The sequence below is a fragment of the Microcaecilia unicolor genome, chromosome 1, assembly GCF_901765095.1.
Source record: "Microcaecilia unicolor chromosome 1, aMicUni1.1, whole genome shotgun sequence".
In the NCBI taxonomy this organism is placed as follows: Eukaryota; Metazoa; Chordata; class Amphibia; order Gymnophiona; family Siphonopidae; genus Microcaecilia; species Microcaecilia unicolor.
In genome coordinates, this window is record NC_044031.1 from 366,678,388 (window position 1) to 366,703,078 (window position 24,691).

The 24,691-nt window shown below is 44.2% G+C and overlaps 1 protein-coding gene across 1 annotated transcript in view; it reads right to left on the bottom strand.

Moving 5' to 3' along the window:
• LOC115474425 overlaps positions 1–24,691 on the bottom strand; it is a 439,537-nt gene that overhangs the window by 16,744 nt on the left and 398,102 nt on the right. The window contains exon 13 of the mRNA XM_030209885.1: positions 8,878–10,008. Coding sequence (XP_030065745.1) covers positions 8,878–10,008 — 1,131 coding nt within the window. The remainder of the gene's footprint in view (positions 1–8,877; positions 10,009–24,691) is intronic.

Genomic DNA, 24,691 nt, shown 5'->3' on the forward strand with positions numbered 1-24,691 from the left:
GGCTTGGAGAAGCATGCCTTGAGTGCGAGCCCATAGCCACATCTGGACAGCTTCTCAACACAGAGGGCAAGATCCGGTGCCCCCCTGCTTGTTGACGTAGTACATGGCAACCTGATTGTCTGTCTGAATTTGAATAATTTGATTGGACAGCCGATCTCTGAAAGCCTTTAGAGTGTTCCAGATCGCTCGCAGCTCCAGGAGATTGATCTGAAGACCTGATTCCTGGAGGGACCAAGCTCCTTGAGTGTGAAGCCCATCTACATGGGCTCCCCACCCCAGGACAGATGCATCCGTTGTCAGCACTTTTGAGGCTAAGGAATTTGGAAGGGACGCCCCAAGGTCAAATTGGATCGAATTGTCCTCCACTGAAGGGAATTGTGAAAATCTATGGATAGCTAGAATCCATCCTCTAGATCCCCTGCAGCCTGAAACCACTGGGAAGCTAGGGTCCATTGAGCTGATCGCATGTGAAGACGGGCCATGGGAGTCACATGGAGGCCATATGGCCTAACAGTCTCAACATCTGCCGAGCTGTAATCTGCTGAGACGCTCTGGCCAAGGAAACAAGACACAGAAGGTTGTCTGCCCTTGCCTCTGGAAGATAGGCATGAGCCGTCTGTGAATCCAGCAGAGCTCCTATGAATTCTAGTTTCTGAACTGGAAGAAGATGGGACTTGGGGTAATTTATGACAAACCCCAGTAGCTCCTGGAGTTGAATAGTCATCTGCATGGACTGGAGAGCTCCTACTTCTGAAGTGTTCTTCACCAGTCAATCGTCGAGATAAGGGAACATGTGCACTCCCAGTCAGCGTAGCGACGCTGCAACTACCGCCAGGCATTTGGTAAACACCCTAGGCGCAGACGCGAGACCAAAGGGCAGCACACAATACTGAAAGTGCTGCGTTCCCAGATGGAATCGAAGATACTGCCTGTGAGCTGGCAGTATCGGGATGTGTGTATAAGCATCCTTTAAGTCCAGAGAGCATAGCCAGTCATTTTTCTGAATCATTGGAAGAAGGGTGCCCAGGGAAACCATCCTGAACTTCTCTCGGACCAGTTATTTGTTCAGGCCCCTTAGGTCTAGGATGGGGCGCATCCCCCCAGTTTTCTTTTGCACAAGGAAGTACCTGGAATAGAATCCCAGCCCTTCTTGCCCCGGTGGAACGGGCTCAACCGCATTGGCGCTGAGAAGGGCGGAGATTTCCTCTGCAAGTACCTGCCTGTGCTGGCAGCTGAAGGACTGAGCTCCCGGTGGACAATTTGGAGGTATGGAGATCAAATTGAGGGAGTATCCTAGCCAGAATATTTGGAGAACCCACTGATCAGAGGTTAAGAGAGGCCACCTTTGGTGAAAAAATTTTAACCTCCCTCCGACCGGCACAGACACTTTTATAGTGGCTATGCTCAACTGGAGCCAGTCAAAAGTCCGTCCCTTGCTTTTGCTGGGGAGCTGCAGGGGCCTGTCTAGGCGCACGCTATTGACATGAACGAGCATGCTGGGGCTGAGCCTGAGAAGGCTGTCGGGAAGGTGGATTGTACCTACGCTTATAGTAAGCATAGGGAGCAGTCCTCCTTCCCCGGAAAAAACGTCTACCTGATGCGGTAGATGCTGAAGGCGCCCGGTGGGAGAGTTTGTCGATGGCGTTCTCACACTGGTGGAGCTGCTCTACCACCTGCTCGACTTTCTCACCAAAAATATTATCCCCCTGGCAAGAGACATCTGCAAGCCGCTACTGGACACGATTATCTAGGAAGCAACATCAAAAGAGTCATAAGCACCCCTGGACAGGAATTTACGACACGCCTTCAGCTGCCTGACCACCTCCTGAAAAGGCCTGGTCTGCTCCGAAGGAAGCTTATCGACCAAGTCTGCCAGTTGCTTCACATTATTCCACAAGTGGATGCTCGTGTAGAGCTGTTAGGACTGAATTTTGGACACAAGCATAGAGGACTGGTAGGCCTTCCTCCCAAAAGAGTCCAGAGTTCTAGATTCTCATCCCGGGGGCGCCAAGGCAAAATCTCTAGAACTGTTGGCTCTCTTGAGAGCAGAATCCACAACCATAAAGTCGTGAGGTAACTGCGACTTCATCAACTCAGGCTCTCTGTGGATTCGATACTGGGACTCAACCTTCTTGGGGATGGTGGAATTAGAGAGTGGTTTCGTCCAGTTCTTCAGCAATGTCTGCTTAAGGACATTATGCAGAGGAACAGTGGACGACTCCTTAGGTGGTTAGGGATAGTCAAGGATCTCGAACATCTCGGCCCTGGGCTCATCCTCAGATACCACAGGGAAGGGAATAGACACAGACATTTACCGCACAAAAGAGGAGAAAGAAAGACTCTCCGGGGGAGAAAGCTTCCTTTCAGGCGAAGGAGTGGGATCAGAAGGAAGACCACAAGACTCCTCAGAACAGAAATATCTGGGATCCTCCTCTTCTTCCCACGAGGCATCCTCCTCGGTGTCAGACAAGAGTTTGCGAACTGCAGTCTGAAACTGGGCCTGTCTCGACTCCGAGGAACGATGTCCTCGACAATTTTGACTCCTCGACTCCCGTGCTGGCGACAATGAAGCTCCCTCCAGCAATGTCGACGGGGAGTCGAACTGGGTGGCAGCTGAGGCCGATGTCGCAAGCGGCACCGGCATCGGGGACTTCACCACAGTCGAAGAGCCAGCTGCTGCTTCCATCAACGGTACAGAGGGCGCAAGCACCCCCGGTACCGGAACAGACTGACGCAGCAGCCCCTCCAGGAGACCTGGGAGAATGGCTCGGAGGCGCTCGTCCAGGGTGTCTGTCGGGAAAGGCTGTGGGGCCGGTGCAGGAGGCAGAACCTGTGCAGAGCAGAGAGGCGGTACCGGACTGTCCGAAGACCGACACCTCTTGGATGGATGGTGAGCGGTCCTCCCGGCGTTGATGCTTCCCGGGTGCTGAATCCCTCGACGCCCTGGAGCTCCCGGTACTGTTTGTGGAAGGAGACCGATGCCGATACCACACGTCTCCTCGGGTCGGGTCCGAAAGTGTTCGGTTCCGATGGGCCTGCACAGCTGGAGCCTTCGAGACAGGCGGAGACCCACTCGATGGCTCACTGCTCTCAGTGTGTGGTGGTCTCCGGACAGGTATTACCTGCTCTCCCGATGTCGATGCCATCTCCGGTGCCGATGTTGATGCCGCCGACCTTGGTACCATTGTCAACGTCGAAGTGCCGGGCAAAGCTCCAAACAGACATTCCCGCTGAGCTTTTCTTGATGCCTGTGTCCGCTTTTTAAGGCTAAGACACAACTTACACGCGTCTGGGCAATGGTCGGGCCCAAGGCACTGGATACACCACGAATGGGGATCGGTACCTGAGATTGCCAGGCTGCAGAGACCGCACTTCTCGAAGTCGCTGGGAATCCTCGATGTCATGGATGGAAAAATAGCGGCAGCAAAGTCAAAGTTCTCGATGGTGCCAAGAAAAAAGGGCACAAAAGGGAAAGGGGGCCACGACGGCAACAAAACTTATTCTTTTTTTTTTTTAATACAAAGAGCTCAACAGAGCACAAAAAAATACATTTATTTATTTACAACATTTGTATCCCACATTTTCCCACCTATTTGCAGGCTCATTGTGGCTTACATATTTCTGTAATGATGATTACCAGTTCCGGAAAAAAAGAAATACACAGTTAAGATAGAGGAGACAGAATGAAGTAAGTATTCAGGAAGGAAAGTTCATCTTATAATAAAATTGGGATAACTTAGTTTGAGCGATAGGAAATAAAGAATTAGATATTGTGAAAGTCCAGTGTACATCTTGTTAATTGACAATTAGGGTGCGTTATTATGGTAAGCTTTCTTTAATAAATTGGTCTTCAATTTACGGAAATTATGTCGTGGGTTGTTTTTATGGTTTTTGGTAGTTCATTCCAGATTTGCGTGGCTATCTAGGAGAAACTAGATGCATATGTTAGTTTATATTTTAGTCCTTTGCAGTTGGGATAATGTAGATTCAGGAACGTACGAGATGAGCTAGTAGAGTTCCTGGTTGGTAGGTCTATGAGGCCTGACAAATATCCCGTAGCGCTTGTATGATCTTATGAACCAGGGTACAAACCTTGAATGCAATGCGTTCTTTTAATGGAAGCCAGTGTAATTTTTCTCTTAAGGGTCTGGCATTTTCATATTTCATTTTGCCAAATATGAGTCTGGCTGCTGTGTTTTGTGCAGTCTGAAGTTTTTAAATAATTTGTACATGAAGAAATAAAAGAGCGAAACTCTCGCGAAAAAACGAAGGCTCTTTCTCAGGGGCACAGAGAGAAACGGAAAACAACCACTCCCTACCGTGTTAAGAGAAAAAACTGACAGGACTCTTGCGTGACGGGCGGGAAGCTGATGGCCGCGCATGCCACTGGGTAGAAGGAAGGCTGATGTGTGTAGACATTATTTCTAACTTTAAAACATTTATCTACAGTTTTCTAATCCTCCCCATGCCTCTGAGAGTGATCCTGCACTGCCTGCTTCCAGTTCAACTAGCAGCATAGACAGTGGGTAGGATCCAGACAATGGGACAGCACTAGAGGGGGAATAGTGGAAGGCAGCTCTAGTTACAGGAAAGTAGTTAACTGGAGGAAGGTCATATGCTATATAAGTGAAATTTCTGTATGTAGTGGTAAGGAAACAATTCTACCTTACAAATATATTTTAATAGTAGGCTACAATTTAGTAAGTGTGACCACTTTCTGAATGTGTTTAACTATAAAGAATAGAGTGACCAAAGTGTTAAGTGATCTAGGGACCTTTGGGAATGGAAAAACATTGTATGTCATTTGTATCTTTACTTAGGGAACAATGGAAGGGCAGTGGTCCAGGCTGAAAGAAACTATAAATAGGGCCACAAACCTCTATGTAAGGAGAGTAAATAAAAGCAAGAGAAAAAGGAAACCGATATGGTTCTCCAAGCAAGTGGCTGAGAAAATAAAGGCTAAAGAGTTGGCGTTCCAGAAATACAGAAAAACTCAAAAAGAGGAACACGGAGAGGAATACCGGATGAAACTGAAGGAAGCCAAGAGAGAGATACGTCTGGCGAAAGCGCTTGCGGAAGAACAAATGGCTAGAAAGGTAAGGAGGGGTGACAAAAATTTCTTTAGGTATATTAGTGAAAGGAAAATGACTAAAAAGGGAATTGTGAGACTGAAAGATGCTGTGAACCGCTATGTAGAAAATGATGAAGAAAAGGCAAATTTGCTAAATAGATACTTTTGTTCTGTTTTCACAGAAGAAAATCCTGGAGAAGGACCAAGATGGACTGACAAAAGTACATGTGAGAGTGGAGTGGATTTAGCACCATTCACGGAAGAGAGTGTGTATGAACAACTAGGAAACCTAAAGGTGGACAAAGCCATGGGACCAGACGGGATCCATCCCAGGATATTGAGGGAGCTCAGAGAGGTTCTGGCGGGTCCTCTTAAAGATCTGTTTAATAAATCCTTGCAGATGGGAGAGGTTCCGTGCGATTGGAGAACGGCGGAGGTGGTCCCTCTCTACAAAAGTGGTGATAGGGAAGAAGCTGGAAACTACAGGCCGGTAAGCCTCACTTCGGTTATTGGAAAAGTAATGGAAGCGATGCTGAAGGACAGGATAGTGAATTTCCTGGAAGCCAATAACTTGCAAGATCTGAAACAACATGGTTTTACTGAAGGGAAATCGTGTCAAACGAATCTCATTGAATTCTTTGACTGGGTGACTAGAGAATTGAATCAAGGACGTGCTATGAACGTATTCTACTTAGATTTCAGCAAAGCTTTTGACACGGTTCCCCACAGGAGGCTCTTGAATAAACTGGACAGGCTGAAGATAGGACCTGAAGTGGTGAACTGGATTAGAAACTGGTTGACGGACAGAAACCAGAGGGTGGTGGTTAATGGAATTCGCTTGGAGGGGAAGGTGAGTAGTGGAGTGCCTCAGGGATCGGTGCTGGGGCCGATTCTGTTCAATATATTTGTGAGTGACATTGCCAAAGGGTTAGAAGGTAAAGTTTACCTATTTGTGGACGATACTAAGATTTGCAACAGAGTGGACACCGGGGAGGGAGTGGAAAACATGAAAAAGGATTTGCGGAAATTAGAAGAATGGTCTAAGGTTTGGCGAAGAATTGCAAAGTAATGCACTTAGGGAATAGAAATCCTCGGGAGAAGTATGTGTTAGGCGGGGAGAGTCTGATAGTTACGGACGGGGAGAGGGATCTTGGGGTGATAGTATCTGAGGATCTGAAGGCGACGAAACAGTGTGACAAGGCGGTGGCCGTAGCCAGAAGGTTGCTAGGCTGTATAGAGAGAGGTGTGACCAGCAGAAGAAAAGAGGTGTTGATGCCCCTTGTATAAGTCGTTGGTGAGGCCCCACCTGGAGTATTGTGTTCAGTTCTGGAGGCCATACCTTGCTAAGGATGTAAAAAAAAATGGAAGCGGTGCAAAGAAAAGATATGAGAATGGTATGGGATTTGCGTTAAAGACGTATGAGGAGAGACTTGCGGACCTGAACATGTATACCCTGGAGGAAATGAGAAACAGAGGTGATATGATCCAGGCGTTCAAATAATTAAAAAGTATTAATCCGCAAACGAACCTTTTCCGGAGATGGGAGGGCGGTAGAACGAGAGGACATGATATGAGAGTGAAGGGGGGCAGACTCAAGAAAAATATCAGGAAGTATTTTTCACGGAGAGAGTGGTAGATACTTGGAATGCCCTCCCGCGGGAGGTGGTGGAGATGAAACGGTAGCGGAATTCAAGCATGCTTGGGATAAGCATAAAGGAATCCTGTGCAGAAGGAATGGATCCTCAGAAGCTTAGCCGAGATTGGGAGGCAGAGCTGGTGTTTGGGTGGTGGGGCTAGTTCTGGGCAAGACTTCTACGGTCTGTGTCCTGAAAATGGCAGATACAAATCAAGGTAAGGTATACACAAGAAGTAGCACATATGAGTTTATCTTGTTGGGCAGACTAGATAGACCATGCAGGTCTTTTTCTGCCGTCATCTACTATGTTACTATCCAGCTTATAATCGAACGAGAAACACGCCCAAGTTCCGACCTAAATCGGGAGATGGGCGTTTATCTCACAAAAACGAATAACGCGGTATAATCAAAAGCCGAATTTGGGACGCTTTCAACTGCACTCCGTCGCGGATGCGGACAAAGTGGACGGGGGCGTGTCGAAGGCGTGTCGAAGGCGGAACTGGGGCGTGGTTATCACCCGAACAGAGATGGGCGCCCTTCGCCGATAATGGATGCGTTTGTAGCTAGAATTTAGGGCACTTTTCCTGGACCCTGTTTTTTCACGAAATAAGGCCCCAAAAGTGCCCTAAATGACCAGATTACCCCCAGAGGGAATCGGGGATGACCTCCCCTGACTCCCCCAGTGGTCACTAACCCCCTCCCACCACAAAAAAAATGATGTTTCACAACTTTTTATTTTCACCCTCAAATGTCATACCCTCCTCCCAGGCAGCAGTATGCAGGTCCCTGGAGCAGTTGTTAGGGGGTGCAGTGGACGTCAGGCAGGTGGGACCCAGGCCCATCCCCCCTACCTGTTACAATTGTGCTGCTTAATGCTTATTAGTCGTCCAACCCCCCCAAACCCACTGTACCCACATGTAGGTGCCCCTCTTCACCCCTTAGGGCTATAGTAATGGTGTAGACTTGTGGGCAGTGGGTTTTGAGGGGGATTTGGGGGGCTCAACACACAATGGAAGGGTGCTATGCACCTGGGAGCTCTTTTACCTGTTTATTTGTTTTTGTAAAAGTGCCCCCTAGGGTGCCCGGTTGGTGTCCTGGCATGTGAGGGGGACCAGTGCACTACGAATCCTGGCCCCTCCCACGAACAAATGCCTTGGATTTATTCGTTTTTGAGCTGGGCACTTTCCCTTTCCATTATCGCTGAAAAGCAAAACGCCCAGCTCACACATTGGCGAATAAAACATGGGCGTCTATTTTTTATCGATAATACGGTTCGGTCCGCCCCTTCACGGACCCGTTCTCGGAGATTACGCCCATGGAGATAGGCGTTTCTGTTCCATTATGCCCCTCTATGTATGTTACTTAGGGAACAATGCATGATTCCAATATGTAATGTGTAGTCTGATGGTCAAAGGGTGAATGAGTCTATCATAGGGCTATAAATTATGTGTGTATATAGTCATTAGTAAACTAACTCATGCTCCTGTAATAATGAATCTTTCTTTTATGTATTCCTTTGATCCTTTTGTATTAAAGATGCCTAATAACCATATAAGGAGCTGGCCTTTTTCCAGAATTCAGAACATATCTAATCTGCCATTAAGTCTTGTGTGTTCTCACAAATGTTAAATTGAGCACAGGCTAGTGTTTTTTATTTACAGTTCTACAGTGGTGGTGGGGGGTTAGGAAAGAAATGAAGCCACCTTCTGAAATACCCCAATACATTTCTATCACAGAAGCAGTTTCAACAGCTGCAGCATGCATATACACTGATTTTCTAACATACTGATTAAGACTTTGTACCTTTTACACTGCCCTTTCACCTTTCCTCTGATCTCACACACACAAAGCCAACACTGGATACAGAAATACACCCATATAATACAAGCAAGCATGCATTGTCAGAGCTGCACTCCTTACCCCTTAACCACACACCCTTTGTTACATTAACAAACTTTTGCATTAGGCATTCCATGTGGGATTTACCTCATGGTAGCAGTTTTTACCTAGTGTTAAAGATAGATATTTCACATATTAGGTGTGTAAACATAATAAAACCTGCACTAAACATCTAGCACACGTTAATAACTATGCCCCTAAAGAATTATGGTGTGCTGATACCATTTTAAATCTCTACTTTATTTCACACTGTAATTAATCTCTTACTTACTCTGCAATTCTGGGTGATGTGTTGCAAGCTGGTTGAGAATTGCTGTTGCTGTAAATGCATCTTTTCCTCTAACTCTATTCACAATTTCAGGAGGAAGATTCATGGAATGCCTTTCTGTTATTTTACTGAATCTGGGATCTTGTGGTAACTTTCTGAATGAATCACGAGGAAAATCAAAAAGAGGATCAGCAATCATATGTGGCTCCAGGTGAATGTGTTGGGGCATACCAGAAGCATTTTTTGCAAGCATCGTATCATTTTTCTTAAGTCTACTGCTGAAATGAGGGGGAACATCCTCAGACACATAGTTAGATGCTGTTGCGGTATGATAGACTCTTGGATTTGGTAAACCTCTTCTTCCTGCAAGTTTTTGTATTTGCCTCCAGTTTTCATCTATGGTTGTGAAAGGCCTTCTGCTATCAAGGATTCTGGCTGCCTGTCTAAGATCAAAGTCCTCAAAATATCCACCAGGGGAGAATGAAGACATGCCACCAGTTGAGGCTGATGGAAAATCTGGCTGGTTATATGAGTTATCCCAACTGGGCAAACCTAGAGAAGATCCAGTAGTTGGCATGGGATAAGGCAAAGTATTCAGAGCTCTCAGAGATCGTTGGTTTATCTGCTGCGCTTGTCTATTTAGCATCATTGACTCCTGATTGCGGTTAATTTCTGAAGAGCGCTGAATTATTTGTTTTTGCACTCCAAACTCAGGATGCCAAACGTCTTCTGATATACATTGAACTGGCTGAACTTGTTTGTGCATCATTGCGTCCCGATTCCAAATGCCCTCTTCTGAAGTACACTGGCCTCGTTGGTTATGCATCATAGATTTCTGACTTATACTACTCTTTGAATGTTGAATCTTATTCCAATTTTTACCTCTAGAGTTATAATCCTCCTGCTGAGTTTGCATCAGAAGATCCCGATTCAGATTTCCATCTTCAAAACCATAACCTCTCCCCTGATTTTGCATCACCATGGGATTCTGAATTAAACTCCGATTTCCAAAACCATTATGGCCCTGTTCATTTCGCATCATGTAGTCTAGATTCCCATTGTCAGCTTCTGAATTAAAAGCCCACTGATCTTGTTGGTTCTGGATCATGGGATTCTGATTTCCAATGCCACTTCCTGAAAAATACAAGCAAACATTAAAAACTCTCCACTAAAACAGTTGCTACATTATAGAGTACAGAATATTTGAGTTAAAACATTAAAACCTGCAACCAGAGGAAGAAAGCAGAGCTATATAATTGATGGTCATTACAGACAGTACATCCATATTTAAAGAGAGAATAACACATTTTTGCTTTTAAATCTTACACTTCTATTGTTTGAATGTAATTTAGTTTTCTAATTAGAGCAGACATTCTTTATGCCTCTCCTGCCCCAATCCTCAACATTTCTTGACCTCTCTTTTTACATTGCATGGATATAAATATATGGCATTTGTTACTCAGAGCATCACTCCTACTGGGGTTCATTTTTGTTCTAGTTACAAAGCACACACCAAATAAATTCCACAAACTATAGGATTCAGACTAAGTAACATCAAATAATGTTTCAAGAGAAAAGAAGAAAAAAAAATGCTGGCACCTTAAATCAAACTTCAGGTGACGTCCTTAGTCACCCTGATTATGCAATTTTTATGGTTATTCTAAAAAAGGCACTGAAAAGATGGCAGTGGGTACAAAATCTGACTGCAGCAGAAGTGACAGATAATGAAGAGAGAAGGTTACTCCACTGTTTACGCTCTGCATTGGCTTCCTCTGTCGTGCTGGATAAGATTTTAAATGCCCCGATTCTTAGGGTGGTGAACTGCATTGGACCGATTTACGTGCATAGGTTTAACAAAAACTTGGGCTTATTCACTGTCAGTAGTGGTTCTAATTATGAGGAATTATCACTGGCCAAAATGTCCAGGACTACTGTCCTTAACATTTTTTATGTTTCAACGGTTTTTATTTGAAGACACATCAAGAAATAGAAATCCACCTCATCATATTGGCTACAGTACAGTATTGCAACACTTAAGAAAATAACACAACAGATATACAACACTGTGCACTGTGTACAGTCATCAAACTTAACATTTTCACCCTTCCTCCTCCCACTATACATAGTCTGTAAACATTTTTTAACAACCTATTTTAGGGAGCTGTATAGATTAGCAAAAACTTGGGCTTGTTCATTGTCAGCAGTGGTTCTAATTATGTCCAGGAATACTTGTCCTTAACATTTTTTTGAACAACATATTTTAGGGAGCTGTGAATATTATGTTTGTCTTATTAGGGTTTTTTTTTTTTTTGGTGGCGTAAGGGTGTGGAGGTATGAAAATGCAAATGTACTTATTTTGTTCCTGTTATAATCCATACTGTACTGACTATAAAATAGAGAAATGATGTCTTATCTGACAATTTCCTTTCCTTTAGTCGGTTGCACCATTCTGAACAAAATGGGTGCTATCTCCTCCTACCAGTTGATAAGTACATAAGTACATAAGCACTGCCATACTGGGAAAAGACCAAGGGTCCATCAAGCCCAGCATCCTCTCTCTGACAGCAGCCAATCCAGGCTTCAAGAACCTGACCCCCCCCCCCCCCCCAAATTAAAAAAAAAATAATGTTCAATGGACTTCTCCCTCAGGAATGTGTCCAAACCCCCTTTAAATTCCGTAAGGCCAGCTGCTGTCACTACATTCTCCGGCAACGAGTTCCAGAGTCTAACTACATGCTGAGTAAAGAAAAACTTTCTCCTATTTGTTTTAAATCTACCATATTACCATATTCTAGCTTCGTCTTGTGTCCCCTGGTTTGTTGTTGTTTGAAAGTGTAAACAAATGGTTCACATCTGTCCGCAATAATCCGCTCAATATCTTGTAGACTTCTATCATATCACCCCTCAGCCGCCTTTTCTCCAAGCTGAAGAGCCCTAACCTTCTCAGCCTTTCCTCATAGGGAAGTCGTTCCATTCCCTTTATCATTTTCGTCGCCCTTCTCTGCACCTTCTCTAATTCCTTTATACCTTTTTTGAGATGCGGCGACCAGAATTGGACACAATACTCGAGGTGCGGTCGCACCATGGAGTGATACAACGGCATAATAACATCCTCGTGTTTGTTTTCCATCCCTTTCCTAATAATACTCAACATTCTGTGCGCTTTCTTAGCCGCCGCAGCACACTGAGCAGAAGTTTTTAACGTCTTATCCACGATGACTCCCAGAGCCCTTTCTAGGTCCGTGACTCCTAACGCGGAACCTTGCATGACATAGCTGTAATTCGGGTTCCTCTTACCCACATGCATCACTTTGCACTGATGGAGGTAGAGAACTGATCTCTTCCAGTGAACTCACCGGTATAACTTGCTGGTGCTCAGTGGGAAATTCCAGTATCCCTCTGCTAAATTAGCAAACGTCCCTTTGTAACGCACACCCATACACCATCAATCATTTCAGCTGCAATTATTGTGCAAGCAGACCACCACAGCACGGAACTCTCTACTGTGCACAAACAAAAATAGCCTTGTATTCTTAAATTTGTTTCAATTGTAAAGGAAAGAGCACAGCACCCTGCGAGTCTTGGGCCTTTGTTTTCCATGGGCAGGTTTCAGAATGGTGCAGGCGACTAAAGGAAATTGTCAGGTGAGACAATTTCATCTTCCTTGTCATCTGGCTGCACCATTCTGAACAAGTGGAAAGTACCCAAGCACAACTACTGCGCTGGGAAAGACAAAGGGACAGCTCTGCCACAGGGGCATAGACACAGGTGGCCCGGCTTAGGCCCACCTAAAAGTGGTTAACCTTTAACATTGCTGGCGTGGAGGGTATCAGGCTGGGCTCTTGCGGTCCTGCATCTCCCCCCCTTAAGCATTGCTCCTGCATGAACAGGTTCCCCAGTGGCATTAATTCCCACTCACTGCCTGCCGCTAAGCTGGAATCCTCCTTTCTAGCGTGCCACCGCCTCCCTCTGTTGCAATTTCTTGTTTCTGACTAGGCGCTGGCGATATGCGGCAGAAAGGAGGCTCCCAGATTAGCAGCAGGCAGCATGTGTGAATCGCTGCCGCTGACCTGTTCAAGCAAGAGTGATGATTAAGGGAGGGAGATGCAAGACTGCAGGAGTCCAGCCTGCTTCCCTCTTTGCTGCCAGGAACCCGTTCATAGGCGCCTTGTGAGATGGGGTAGGAAAAGAGATGTTGCACCGGGGGAGGTGGGAGATAGAGAATTGTTGGACTGAGGATGGGGAGAATAGTAGGACATACGTGTGGAGGGGAGAGAGAGAGCGAAACAGTGGACAGAAAGGTGAGAGAAGGAGAAATGTTGGACAAAAGGGTGAGAGGTGAGGGAAAGATGCTACATGGACTGTGAGAGGGAGAATTGTTGGACATGGGATAGGGAGGGGAGAATTGATGGAGGGAAGGGTGAAAGGCTGCATGGAGGGCGCGAGGTATGAGAGAGAGAAATATTGGAAAAGGGGTGGAGGGGAGGGTAAGAGGTTGCATGGAGGGCGAGAAACGTTTGACATAAGGGTGGAGGGGAGGAGGAGATAGGCAGAAATGCTGGACAAGGTAGTGGACAGGTAGAAGGGAGAAAATGCTGCACTGGGGGGGGGGGGGGGGGGGGGGGGGGAGAGAGAGAGAGAGAGAGAGCGAGAGCAATGTTGGATCCAAGAGCAGAAAGGAGTGATGAAGAGATGCCAGACAGTGGAAATGAGGGAAGAGGAAGAAATGATAGAAAAATGGGAGAGCGAGCAGGAGGGAAGACAGAAACGACAGGGAGATGTCAGGCCATGAGAGGAGAGAGAGAGGGCGCAGCTGCTGGGCTAGAAGGATGGCGAAACCATGTATGAAACCATGTGGGAGAGGCCAGGAGGGGATGGCAAGGAAACGAATGAGAGAAGTTAAAATTAGTCCTTACCTGATAATTTTCTTTCCATTAGTTCCAACTGATCAATCTAGAGACAAGTGCGTTATATCCCTCTACCAGCAGATGGAGATACAGAGAACGCCAGAGCTCTCCCATAAGGGATACTGTGCAGCAGCCTCTCTTTCATTATGATCAATATCAAAACAGTAAGGAAATCAGGATACCATGTCTCAAACTCCTGCCTCTGTCACAAACAGTGAAGAAACCAGCGGCCCTGTGGTCAAGCGACCACGGTTTACCCGAACAATCCTGGCATGGAAGAGAAGTCCATAAGATAGGAAGTGGACCAATGACTCCAGGGAAACGGGACTATGGTGGTAAAAGAACAGCTTTATTTCACAGACTCGACACAGTACTGTGTTTCAGCCACAGGCGTGCCTCAGGAGTCTTAAATGATCCTTGAAGCTTGAAAGAATGGACGTAATATCAGATGGTCTTGATAAAGACCTTGACGATATGTTGTAGATACTATAACATCTCCGTATAGTCTCTACCATTTTGCCCGGCACCGACGTCAGACTCACCGGTCTATAATTTCCTGGATCTCCTCTGGAACCTTTAAAAAAAAAATCGGCATTACATTGGCCACCCTCCAATCTTCCGGTACCACGCTTGATTTTAAGTATAAATTACATATTACTAACAATAGCTCCACAAGCTCATTTTTCAGTTCTATCAGTACTCTGGGATGAAAACCATCCGGTCCAGGAGATTTGCTACTCTTCAATTTGTAGAACTGCCCCATTACATCCTCCAGGTTTACAAAGAATTCATTGCTTCTCCGACTCGTCAGCTTCAAATACCATTTCTGGCACCGGTATCCCACCCAAATCTTCCTCGGTGAAGACCGAAGCAAAGAATTCATTTAATCTCTCCGCTATGGCTTTGTCTTCCCTAATTGCCCCTTTTACTCCTTGGTCATCTAGCGGTCCAACCGATTCTTTTGCCGGCTTCCTGCTTTTAATATACCTAAAAAGTTACTATGTGTTTTTGCCTCCAATGCAATCTTTTTCTTGAAGTCCCTCTTAGCCTTTCTTATCAACGCTTTGCATTCGACTTGACATTCCTTATGCTGTTTCTTATTATTTTCAGTCAGTTCCTTCTTCCATTTTCTGAAGGATTTTCTTTTAGCTCTAATAGCTTCCTTCACCTCACTTTTTAACCACGCCAGCTGTCATTTGGTCTTCTGTCCTCCTTTTTTAATATGCAGAATATATTTGGCCTGGGCTTCCAGGATGGTGTTTTTGAACAGCATTCACGCCTGATGTAAATTTTTGACCCTTGCAGCCGCTCCTGTAAGTTTTTTTTTTTTTCCACCGTTCTTTTCATTTTATCATAGTCTCCTTTTTTAAAGTTAAACGCTAATGTATTTGATTTCTTATGTATACTTACTTCAAAGCTAATATCAAATCCGATCATATTATTGTACTATCAGAGAAAGAAACTAAGGAATATCAGTCAGGATGTTACTAAACCAAAGCATATTTGTTTTGTCCTCATTCAATTTGAGAAAATGAACATCAGCCCATGCCTTAATAATCTAAAAAGTGCAGGTTTGATCAGTACAAACAGGAACCAACAAAAATATCGTTATAATAAGAACAAAGTAATGTGTCAGCTGGTAGAGAGACATCTGCTAAATTTGACAAATAAATTAAATAATAAAGGGGACAGAAAGGAGACCCCTGAGGGACACCACAAAAAGGACTCCAGGTATTTGAATGAGCACCATTCTTTAAGACACAGTAACTCTGGTTAACTAAGAATCCCCTAAACCAACTAAATACAGGACCACTAAGTTCCAATTCACTGAGTTTCTGAAGAAGTTTTAAATGATCAACAGAATCAAAAGCTCCAGATATGTCTAACTGTAAATGTATCTGTTTACCAGCACTAAAGCCTTCTGAATCATAGATAAAAGCACAAGGATCAGAGATTCTGTACTATGGTTAGAGAGGTGTATCCCCACAAGCAATTCCATTAGTATTTAAAAGACTGGTATGCTTGCTATGGGTCTAAAGCTAAATGGAATAGAAAGATCCAGCCCTACTGCCTTTGGAATCAGAGTTAGCAAAATATGACCCATAGTTTGTGGGTAAATACCAGCTCCCAGAAGACTACTGAGCAAAGTGAACCAATAAATAATCTGAACAGGTGGCTCCCTGAGAAAATATGAGGGACAGTAATAAAGTACAGATGAAGATGTGGTACTTTTCTCAAATGTGACTTCATCACAGAAAAAGAAACATCCTCAAAATTGGACCATGACCTGTCTGCAGGAATATCATCAAATAAATATTAACCACCATGGAAACTTGAGACATGACATTACTATCAATAGACAAAATCTATTCTAATTTTCACAATCTTAGTTAAAAAACAATCAGCAAACACCTGAGCCAAGAGTTACTCTAGTTGCATCCCATCACCAGGAGGAGGAAAAGCCGATGACAGATCACAAACCAGATGAAAAACCCTTTTTTCGAGTATAATGGAGAAGTTCTCTAAGTAGCACAATAAGATCATGTAATCTTTAGTAATTCTGATTTGTACAGAGAATATTGTTGCTAAATCTTTTACTTCAGCTTAACAGTCTTACACCAGGCCCGCATTTCTTTTCAATTCTAATAAACCATTTAGCATGGAGCAGATTTTCTCAGACTAACATTCTTTTCTTTCATGGCGCTAGCTCATCTAAAGAGCTACTAACAGTCAAATGCACGTTAGAAAAACATACATGAAGGGTCAATCTTCTGAAAATCTAAATGACTTTCAACAAGAGGACCAGAAAACAGAAAATGAACCTGACCCCTTGTCAAAATGGTTTAGTACATTTAGATCTCCAAGATTTAGATAAAGAAACATTAAAAATGAAACATACTTTGACATGAGTCAGACCAAGGTATTGAATAACCAATTGACAGAAGTAACTAGACCCTGAGACAAATATCCAATTAAATCTAAACAATGACCCTTAGAATGGGTTGGCTGAACTCTAGATATAACATCTCTGTCTAACACAATCTTTATGAAAATTAAGATCGCCAACAATAAAATTCTAGTGAATTTAGTGCATAAAAAAAGAATAGTTTAATAAAAAAAATTCCTGTACTTTAGACTGGCTCCAGGTGGATGATAAAAAAAAGAAAAGATGATCATTAGGGGACCCTGTCTAGAACAGACTCATCTAATAGATGACAAATTAAATTCTAGATCTGGAATAGTCTTTTTTTTCTAAAAGAGAAAGCTTATAAACACAGTAACGTAGTAAATGATGGCAAAGATATGAACAATCCAGTCTGCCCAACACTCACACTCATTATCAATTCATGATTAAATCAACAATGAATGTGATATTATATATCACGAGTCTTTGGCATTTCTGGGAAACATACGTCTGCCTAGCTCTGCCCTTATATTCCGACTGGAGTTGCATTGAATGCTCAATCCAGCCTACCCAAGTCCATCTTGTCATTTGTGGGACCCAGGCTGTAAAAGTCTGCCCAGCACTGTCCTCTGTTCCAGCTACTGAAGATGCTATTGAAGCCCTTTCCAGCCTATTCTTAACTGGATTGACATATAGAGAGACAGACCTACAAAGTCCGCCTGGCATTTGCATAAGCAATGGCAAGTCAGATGCAAAGCATTAATAAAGGAGGCTAAAAGAAGACAAAGAGAAACTTGCCACAGAGGCTAAAACTCACAGTAACAACTTTTTCAGGTACATCAGAAGCAGAAAGTCTGTGATGGAATTCGTGGGATAGTTAGATCACAAAGCAGCAAAAGGGCACTCAGGGAGGACAAGGCCATAGTGGAGAAACTGAATGAATTCTTTGCTTCAGTCTTTACAAAAGAGGATGTAAATCTGCCTGTACCAGAAATGGTTTTCAAGGGTGATGATGCAGAGGAACTGAAAGAAATCTCAGTGAACCTGGAAGATGTACTGAGCCACATTAACAAATTAAATAGTAAATCACATGGACTGGATGGCATACATCCAAGGGTATTCAAAGAACTCAAGCATGAAATTCCTGATCTGCTGTTAGTAATATGTAACCTGTCGTTAAAATCATCGGTAGTATCTGAAGATTGGAGGGTGGCCAAAATGACACTGATTTTTTAAAAAGGGTTCCAGGGACGATCTGGGAAATTACAGACCAGTAAGCCTGACGTCAGTGCCGGGCAAAAAGTGGAAACTATTAGAAAGAATAAAATTACGGAACACATAGACAAACACGGTTTAATGGGACAGAGTCAGCATGGGTTAAGCCAGAAGTCTTGCCTCACCAATCTGATTCATTTCCTTGAAGGCAAGAATAAACGTGGATAAAAGTGAGCCAGTTGATGTAGTGTATCTAGATTTTCAGAAAGCTTTTGATAAAGTTCCTCATAAGAGACTCGTGAGAAAAATTAAAAAAGGTGCAGGAATAGGAGGCAAGGTTCTGGGTGTGGTTTAGGAATTGGTTACTGGACAGAAAACAGAGGGTAGGGTTAATGGTCCATTTCTCTCAATGGAGAAGGGTGAACAGTGGAGAGCTGCAGGGATCAGTACTGAGACTAGTGCTATTTAACATATTTATAAATGATACGGAAATGGAACGAAAAGCGAGGCAATTAAATTTGCAGATGACAAAACTATTCAACGCTGTTAAAACACACGAGGACTGTGAAATATTGCAGATTAAATTTCATCTGCCATTTGCCCAATGTGGACAAATGCAAGGCGATGCTCATTGGAAAGTATAATCCGAATCATAGTTACCTGATGTTAGGGTCCAACTTGGGGGTCAGCACTCAAGAAAAAGATCTAGGTGTCTGTCCTTAAAGATAATAAGTTGAAATCTTCTGTTCAGTGTGCAGTGGTTGCCAAAAAAGGAAAACAGGATGCTAGGAATTATTAGGAGAGGGATGGTGAATAAGACCTTGAGCATTGCGTTCAGTTCTGGTTGCTGTATCTCAAAAAAGATATAGCAGAATTAGAAAAGGTTCAAAGAAGAGCGAACAGAATGATAAAGGGGATGGAACTCCTCTCGTATGAGGAAAGGCTAAAGAGGTTAGGGCTCTTCAGCTTGGAAAAGAGATGGACGAGGGGAGATATGATTGAGGTCTACAAAATCCTGAGTGGTGTACAACGAGTAGAAGTAAATCGATTTATTAGATTAGGGACACTCAAGGAAGTTACATGGAAATACTTTTAAAACAAAATAGGAGGAAATATTTTTTCACAGAATGAATAGTTAAGGTCCTCTTTGCAGGAGGATGTGGTAACAGAGATTAGCATATCTGGGTTTAAAAAATGTATGGAAAAGTTCCTAGAGGAAAAGTCTATAATCTGCTATTGAGACGTGGGGAAGCAATTGCTTGCCCTGGAATTTGTAGCATGGAATGTTGCACGATTTGGGTTTCTACCAGGTGTTGGAAACAGGACACTGGGATAGATGGACCATTGGTCAGACCCAGTATAGCTACTCTTATGTTCTTAGTTCTTCACAGTCGAATGTCGCTCACAAATCCACTCCCTGCAGCCATTTAAGGTTTTTTTTTTTAATTTATTTTTGTTTTCTATTATCTATTTTCTAAATAGGGTTCCTCCCATGCTTTTTTGAATTCCATCACTGTTTTTGTCTCTACTACCTCCCTCGGGAGGGCATTCCAGGCATCGACCACCCTCTTGGTGAAAAATAATTTCCTGACATTACTCCTAAGTCTACCACTCTGCAACCTCAGTTCATGACCTCTAGTGTTACACTTTCCCCTTCTCTGGAAGAGATTTGTTTCTACATTAATACCTTTGAAGTATTTAAATGTCTGTATCATATCTCTCCCGTCCCTCTAGGCTATAAACATTCAAGTCTTCCAGTCTCTTCCCATATGTCTTATGGCACAGACCCCATGTCATTTTTGTCACCTTCCTCTGGACTGCTTCTAGCATTTTAGATTCTCAGCAAGATACAGCCTTCAAAACTGAACATAATACTCCAGGTGGGGCCTCACCAACAACTTGTACAGGGGTATCAACACCTCCTTTCTTCTGCTGGTTAATCCTCTCTCGATGCAATTTAGCTTCTCCTTCTTACCTACAAATGCACTCAGTCTGCTGCCCCTCACTACCTCTCTACCCTCATCTCCCCTTACGTTCCCGCCCTAACCTCCGTTCACAGGATAAATCCCTCCTCTCAGTACCCTTCTCCACCACCGCCAACTCCAGGCTCCGCTCATTCTGCCTCGCCTCACCCTATGCTTGGAAACAACCTTCCTTAACCCTTACCGCCAAGCCCCCTCCCTCCGTCTTCAGTCTTTGCTTAAAGCCCACCTCTCTCAATGCTGCGTTACGGGGCACCTAACCCTTTACCGTTCAGTGAATCCATACTGCCCCTAGCGGGACCGACCGTGTCACTTTGTCTATATTATGGTAAGCTCTTTGAGCATGGACTGTCTCTCGTTGTTAAAATTGTACAGCGCTGCGTAACCCTAGTAGCGCTCTAGAAATGTATAAGTAGTAGTAGCATCCTCTGGCGATTGCCACAGCTGTTGTCACACTGGTTTTTCACTTTAGGTCCTCAAACATCATCACCCCAAGGTCCCTCTCTCCCCTGTCTGTGCATAAGCAGCCTCTCACCTCCTAGGATATACAGCTCCCTTGGATTTCTACTTCCTTAAATGCACCACTTGCCTTGTTTTGCATTATTTAATTTATTTTTTAGTTATGAAATTCCTTTATTTAACAAGTTATTACACTTGACAAGTATACCGATAGGTAAATAATTTAGAACTAAGTTATTGTGGTAAAGGTTACTCTTCTTTAGACCACAGAAATTGAAAGGGGTAGTCTTTAAAGAAATATATACTGAAGAGAAGTAATATCTAAATAAGAAATGCAATAGCACGTATCCTATCCCAATAACTAATTATAATCATCTAATTGGATATTGACGGTTTACATATACTTTTCCAATTTATAAAAGCTTTCAGCTGTTCCGGTTGATAGAAGATATATTTTAAACCTAAATATTTGATAACACACTTGCATGGGTAATTAAGTAAAAAGATACCCCCAAAGCTAATGTTTCAGTTCTCATTGAAAAAATAATTTTCTCCTTTCTTGTGTCCTGTTTAGTAAATGTCCGGATACATCCACACTTTTTTCCCTCGAAACAAAGATTGTAATTTCTTAAAGTAGAATTCGTTTTATAAACTGCTTCTAAGTCTTGTTGGAATATAAATGAAACAATAAGCGTTGACCTTTCCGAGTCAGCATTCAAAGGTTGTTTCTAATATTTCAGAGATATTAATTCTTCTCTATTTCACGAGGTACAGCTTCCAGGGGATTTTCCACACTTTTTTTTTGTTTGTATATAATATATTTTATTTAAAGGAGATATACAGTGGGGGAAATAAGTATTTGATCCCTTGCTGATTTTGTAAGTTTGCCCACTGACAAAGACAATGAGCAGCCCATAATGAAGGGTAGGTTATTGGTAACAGTGAGAGATAGCACATCACAAATTAAATCCGGAAAATCACATTGTGGAAAGTATATGAATTTATTTGCATTCTGCAGAGGGAAAATAGTATTTAATCCCTCTGGCAAACAAGACCTAATACTTGGTGGCAAAAACCCTTGTTGGCAAGCACAGCGGTCAGACGTCTTCTGTAGTTGATGATGATGTTTGCACACATGTCAGGAGGAATTTTGGTCCACTCCTCTTTGCAGATCATCTCTAAATCATTAAGAGTTCTGGGCTGTCGCTTGGCAACTCGCATCTTCAGCTCCCTCCATAAGTTTTCAATGGGATTAAGGTCTGGTGACTGGCTAGGCACACTCATGACCCTAATGTGCTTCTTCCTGAGCCACTCCTTGTTGCCTTGCTGTATGTTTGTGGGTCATTGTCGTGCTGGAAGACCCAGCCACGACCCATTTTTAAGGCCCTGGCGGAGGGAAGGAGGTTGTCCACTCAGAATTGTACGGTACATGGCCCCATCCAGTCTCCCATTGATGCGGTGAAGTAGTCCTGTGCCCTTAGCAGAGAAACACCCCCAAAAACTTAACATTTCCACCTCCATGCTTGACAGTGGGGACGGTGTTCTTTGGGTCATAGGCAGCATTTCCTCTTCCTCCAAACACGGCGAGTTGAGTTCATGCCAAAGAGCTCAATTTTTGTCTCATCTGACACAGCACCCTTCTCCCAATCACTCTCGGCATCATCCAGGTGTTCACTGGCAAACTTCAGACGGGCCGTCACATGTGCCTTCCGGAGCAGGGGGACCTTGCGGGCACTGCAGGATTGCAATCCGTTATGTCGTAATGTGTTACCAATGGTTTCGTGGTGACAGTGGGTCCCAGCTGCCTTGAGATCATTGACAAGTTCCCCCCTTGTAGTTGTAGGCTGATTTCTAACCTTCCTCATGATCAAGGAATACCCCACGAGGTAGATTTGCCGTGGAGCCCCAGATCTTTGTCGATTGACAGTCCATTTGTACTTCTTCCATTTTCTTACTATGGCACCAACAGTTGTCTCTTCTCGCCCAGCGTCTTACTGATGGTTTTGTACCCATTCCGCCTTGTGCAGGTGTATGATCTTGTCCCTGACATCCTAGACAGCTCCTTGCTCTTGGCCATTTTGTAGAGGTTAGAGTCTGACTGATTCACTGAGTCTGTGGACAGGTGTCTTTCATGCAGGTGACCATTGCCGACAGCTGTCTGTCATGCAGGTAACGAGTGATTGGGAGCATCTACCTGGTCTGTAGGGCCAGATCTCTTACTGGTTGGTGGGGGATCAAATACTTATTTCCCTCTGCAGATGCAAATAAATTCATATACTTTCCACAATGTGATTTTCCGGATTTAATTTGTGATGTGCTATCTCTCACTGTTACCAATAACCTACCCTTCAATTATGGGCTGCTCATGTCTTTGTCAGTGGGCAAACTTACAAAATCAGCAAGGGATCAAATACTTATTTCCCCCACTGTAGTTTCTTGGGTAAAGTTTAATACTTCTTGGAGATATGTCTTAAAGGCATCCCCATTGCTTTAGGAAAATTCAAAAACCACAAGTTCGATTATAATTCTCTAGCTGTTCAAGCCTACGTTGAGTTGAAGAATTATCTTTTATTACCACAGATGAAAGTCCTTGAAATTGAGAAACATCTTGTTTAAGGGCATTTAATTGTTCAGTTGTTTCCTGTTTAGTAGTGTTAAAGGAAATGGTAAGGTTATTGTTACGATTGTGGCTGTGACCTCTCCCAGACTTACCTTATTCTGGTGGTCAGCTTCTGTGCTGGCTTCTGTTTCTTCTTTCTGTGTTGTTAGAGCTGGCTTTGTGTCTGTGGGCTGGCTGCTCCCAGCATGAGTCTAATTGCCTTACTATACTGCAGCTGTGTGTGTTACCTGAGCTAGCTGCCTCTGTGTGCTGGTTGCTTCCAGCGTGGCTCTAATTGCTCTGCTATACTGCAGCTGTGGGGGTTAAGCCTGAGTTAGCTCTAGCTCTGTTTCAGTATGCTGTCTGCCTGGGTCTGATAGTGGTGACATCATCAGGTAGGGCCTTGATAAGGAAGTGGTGTTCCTCCCTTCAGGGCTTTTGCAACATTTGCTTAGTCGTTTGCTTTAGGGCCAGGTTAGTGGTAGTGCAGTGTGCACTTTTGATCTGTGTTAGCTTCACAGCTTTTCCTTTGTGGCTCCCCTGCTTTCCCTTTTGGTGCTTTAGAAGCACTTCTGTGTTTGGTGCTTTAGAAGCACGTTTGGCTTATGTGTTTAGTTTCCCTGCTTTTCCCTTGTAGCTCCCCCTGCTTTCCCTTTTGGTGCTTTGGAAGCACTTCTGTGTTTGGTGCTTTGGAAGCACTTCTGTGTTTGGTGCTTTGGAAGCACTTCTGACTTCTGTGTTTAGCTTCCCTGTTTTTTCCCTTGTGGCTCCCCTGTCTTCCCTTTTAGTGTTAGGAGCTCTGCTGGTAGTTTGGTGCGTAGGAGCACCGTAGTTAGTTTAGGGTTGTAGAGCTGTTGTGCTTGGTGCTTAGGAGCACCTATGCTAGTTTATGTGTTTAGGTTCCCTGCTCTTTCCCTGTGGCTCCCCTGCTTTTCCTAGTGGTGCTATTGGTAGCACTTCTGTTATTATAGGGCTTAGGAAGTCCTTTTGTTGGTTTATTGTTAGGAACACTTTTGCTGGTTTCTGTTTGGAGTTCTTCTGTTGGTTAGGGCTTGGGAGCACTTATGTCAGTTTAGGATTTAGGAGTACTGCTGTTTCCACCTTGTTCTAGTCCTGGTCCCTATGTCATCCAGTATCCGGTAAGTCCTGCCGGCCACTCGAACCCAGGGGCTCAACCCTTGGGGGGCAGTGGCTAAGTGCAGGTGAAGCTGTACGGACCAGTCCAGTGTGCTCCAGTCCAGGGTGTTCCAGTCCAGTGTCCTCCAGTCCGGGGGATTCCAGTCCTGTGTCCTCCAGGGGATTCCAGTCCGTGTGTTCCGGCTCGCTGGGCGGTGCCTGCAGGCCCTGCCGGTGCCGGTGTGCTTGCCCAGCGTTGGTTGGTGGGTTTTGCCTGCTGCTGTTGCTCCGCGTCAGCAGCCCAAGGGCTCAGGTTTGCTCCAGAGCCCGGCCCCGCAGGCTCTGAACCTGAGAACTTGACAGTTATCAACTGTACTCAAAAGCTCCGTTATTTCTTTAGCAGATCTAGGAACCATCATATCCTCTCGCTGGAGCGCTTCCCATATGCTCTCCAGTCACCGCCACTGGTTTCTGTAATTGAGACAAACGCTCAGCCTGAGAATTTCCAGATTCCAGGCCTCCTTTAAAACTCGTCTCACTCGGTCCTCGATCTAGGGCCCCACCTTCACCGACTTCCGAGTCAGGCGGGACTTGTCTAAGGACACGGTCTGCAGGGAGTGGCGGCGGATGATCC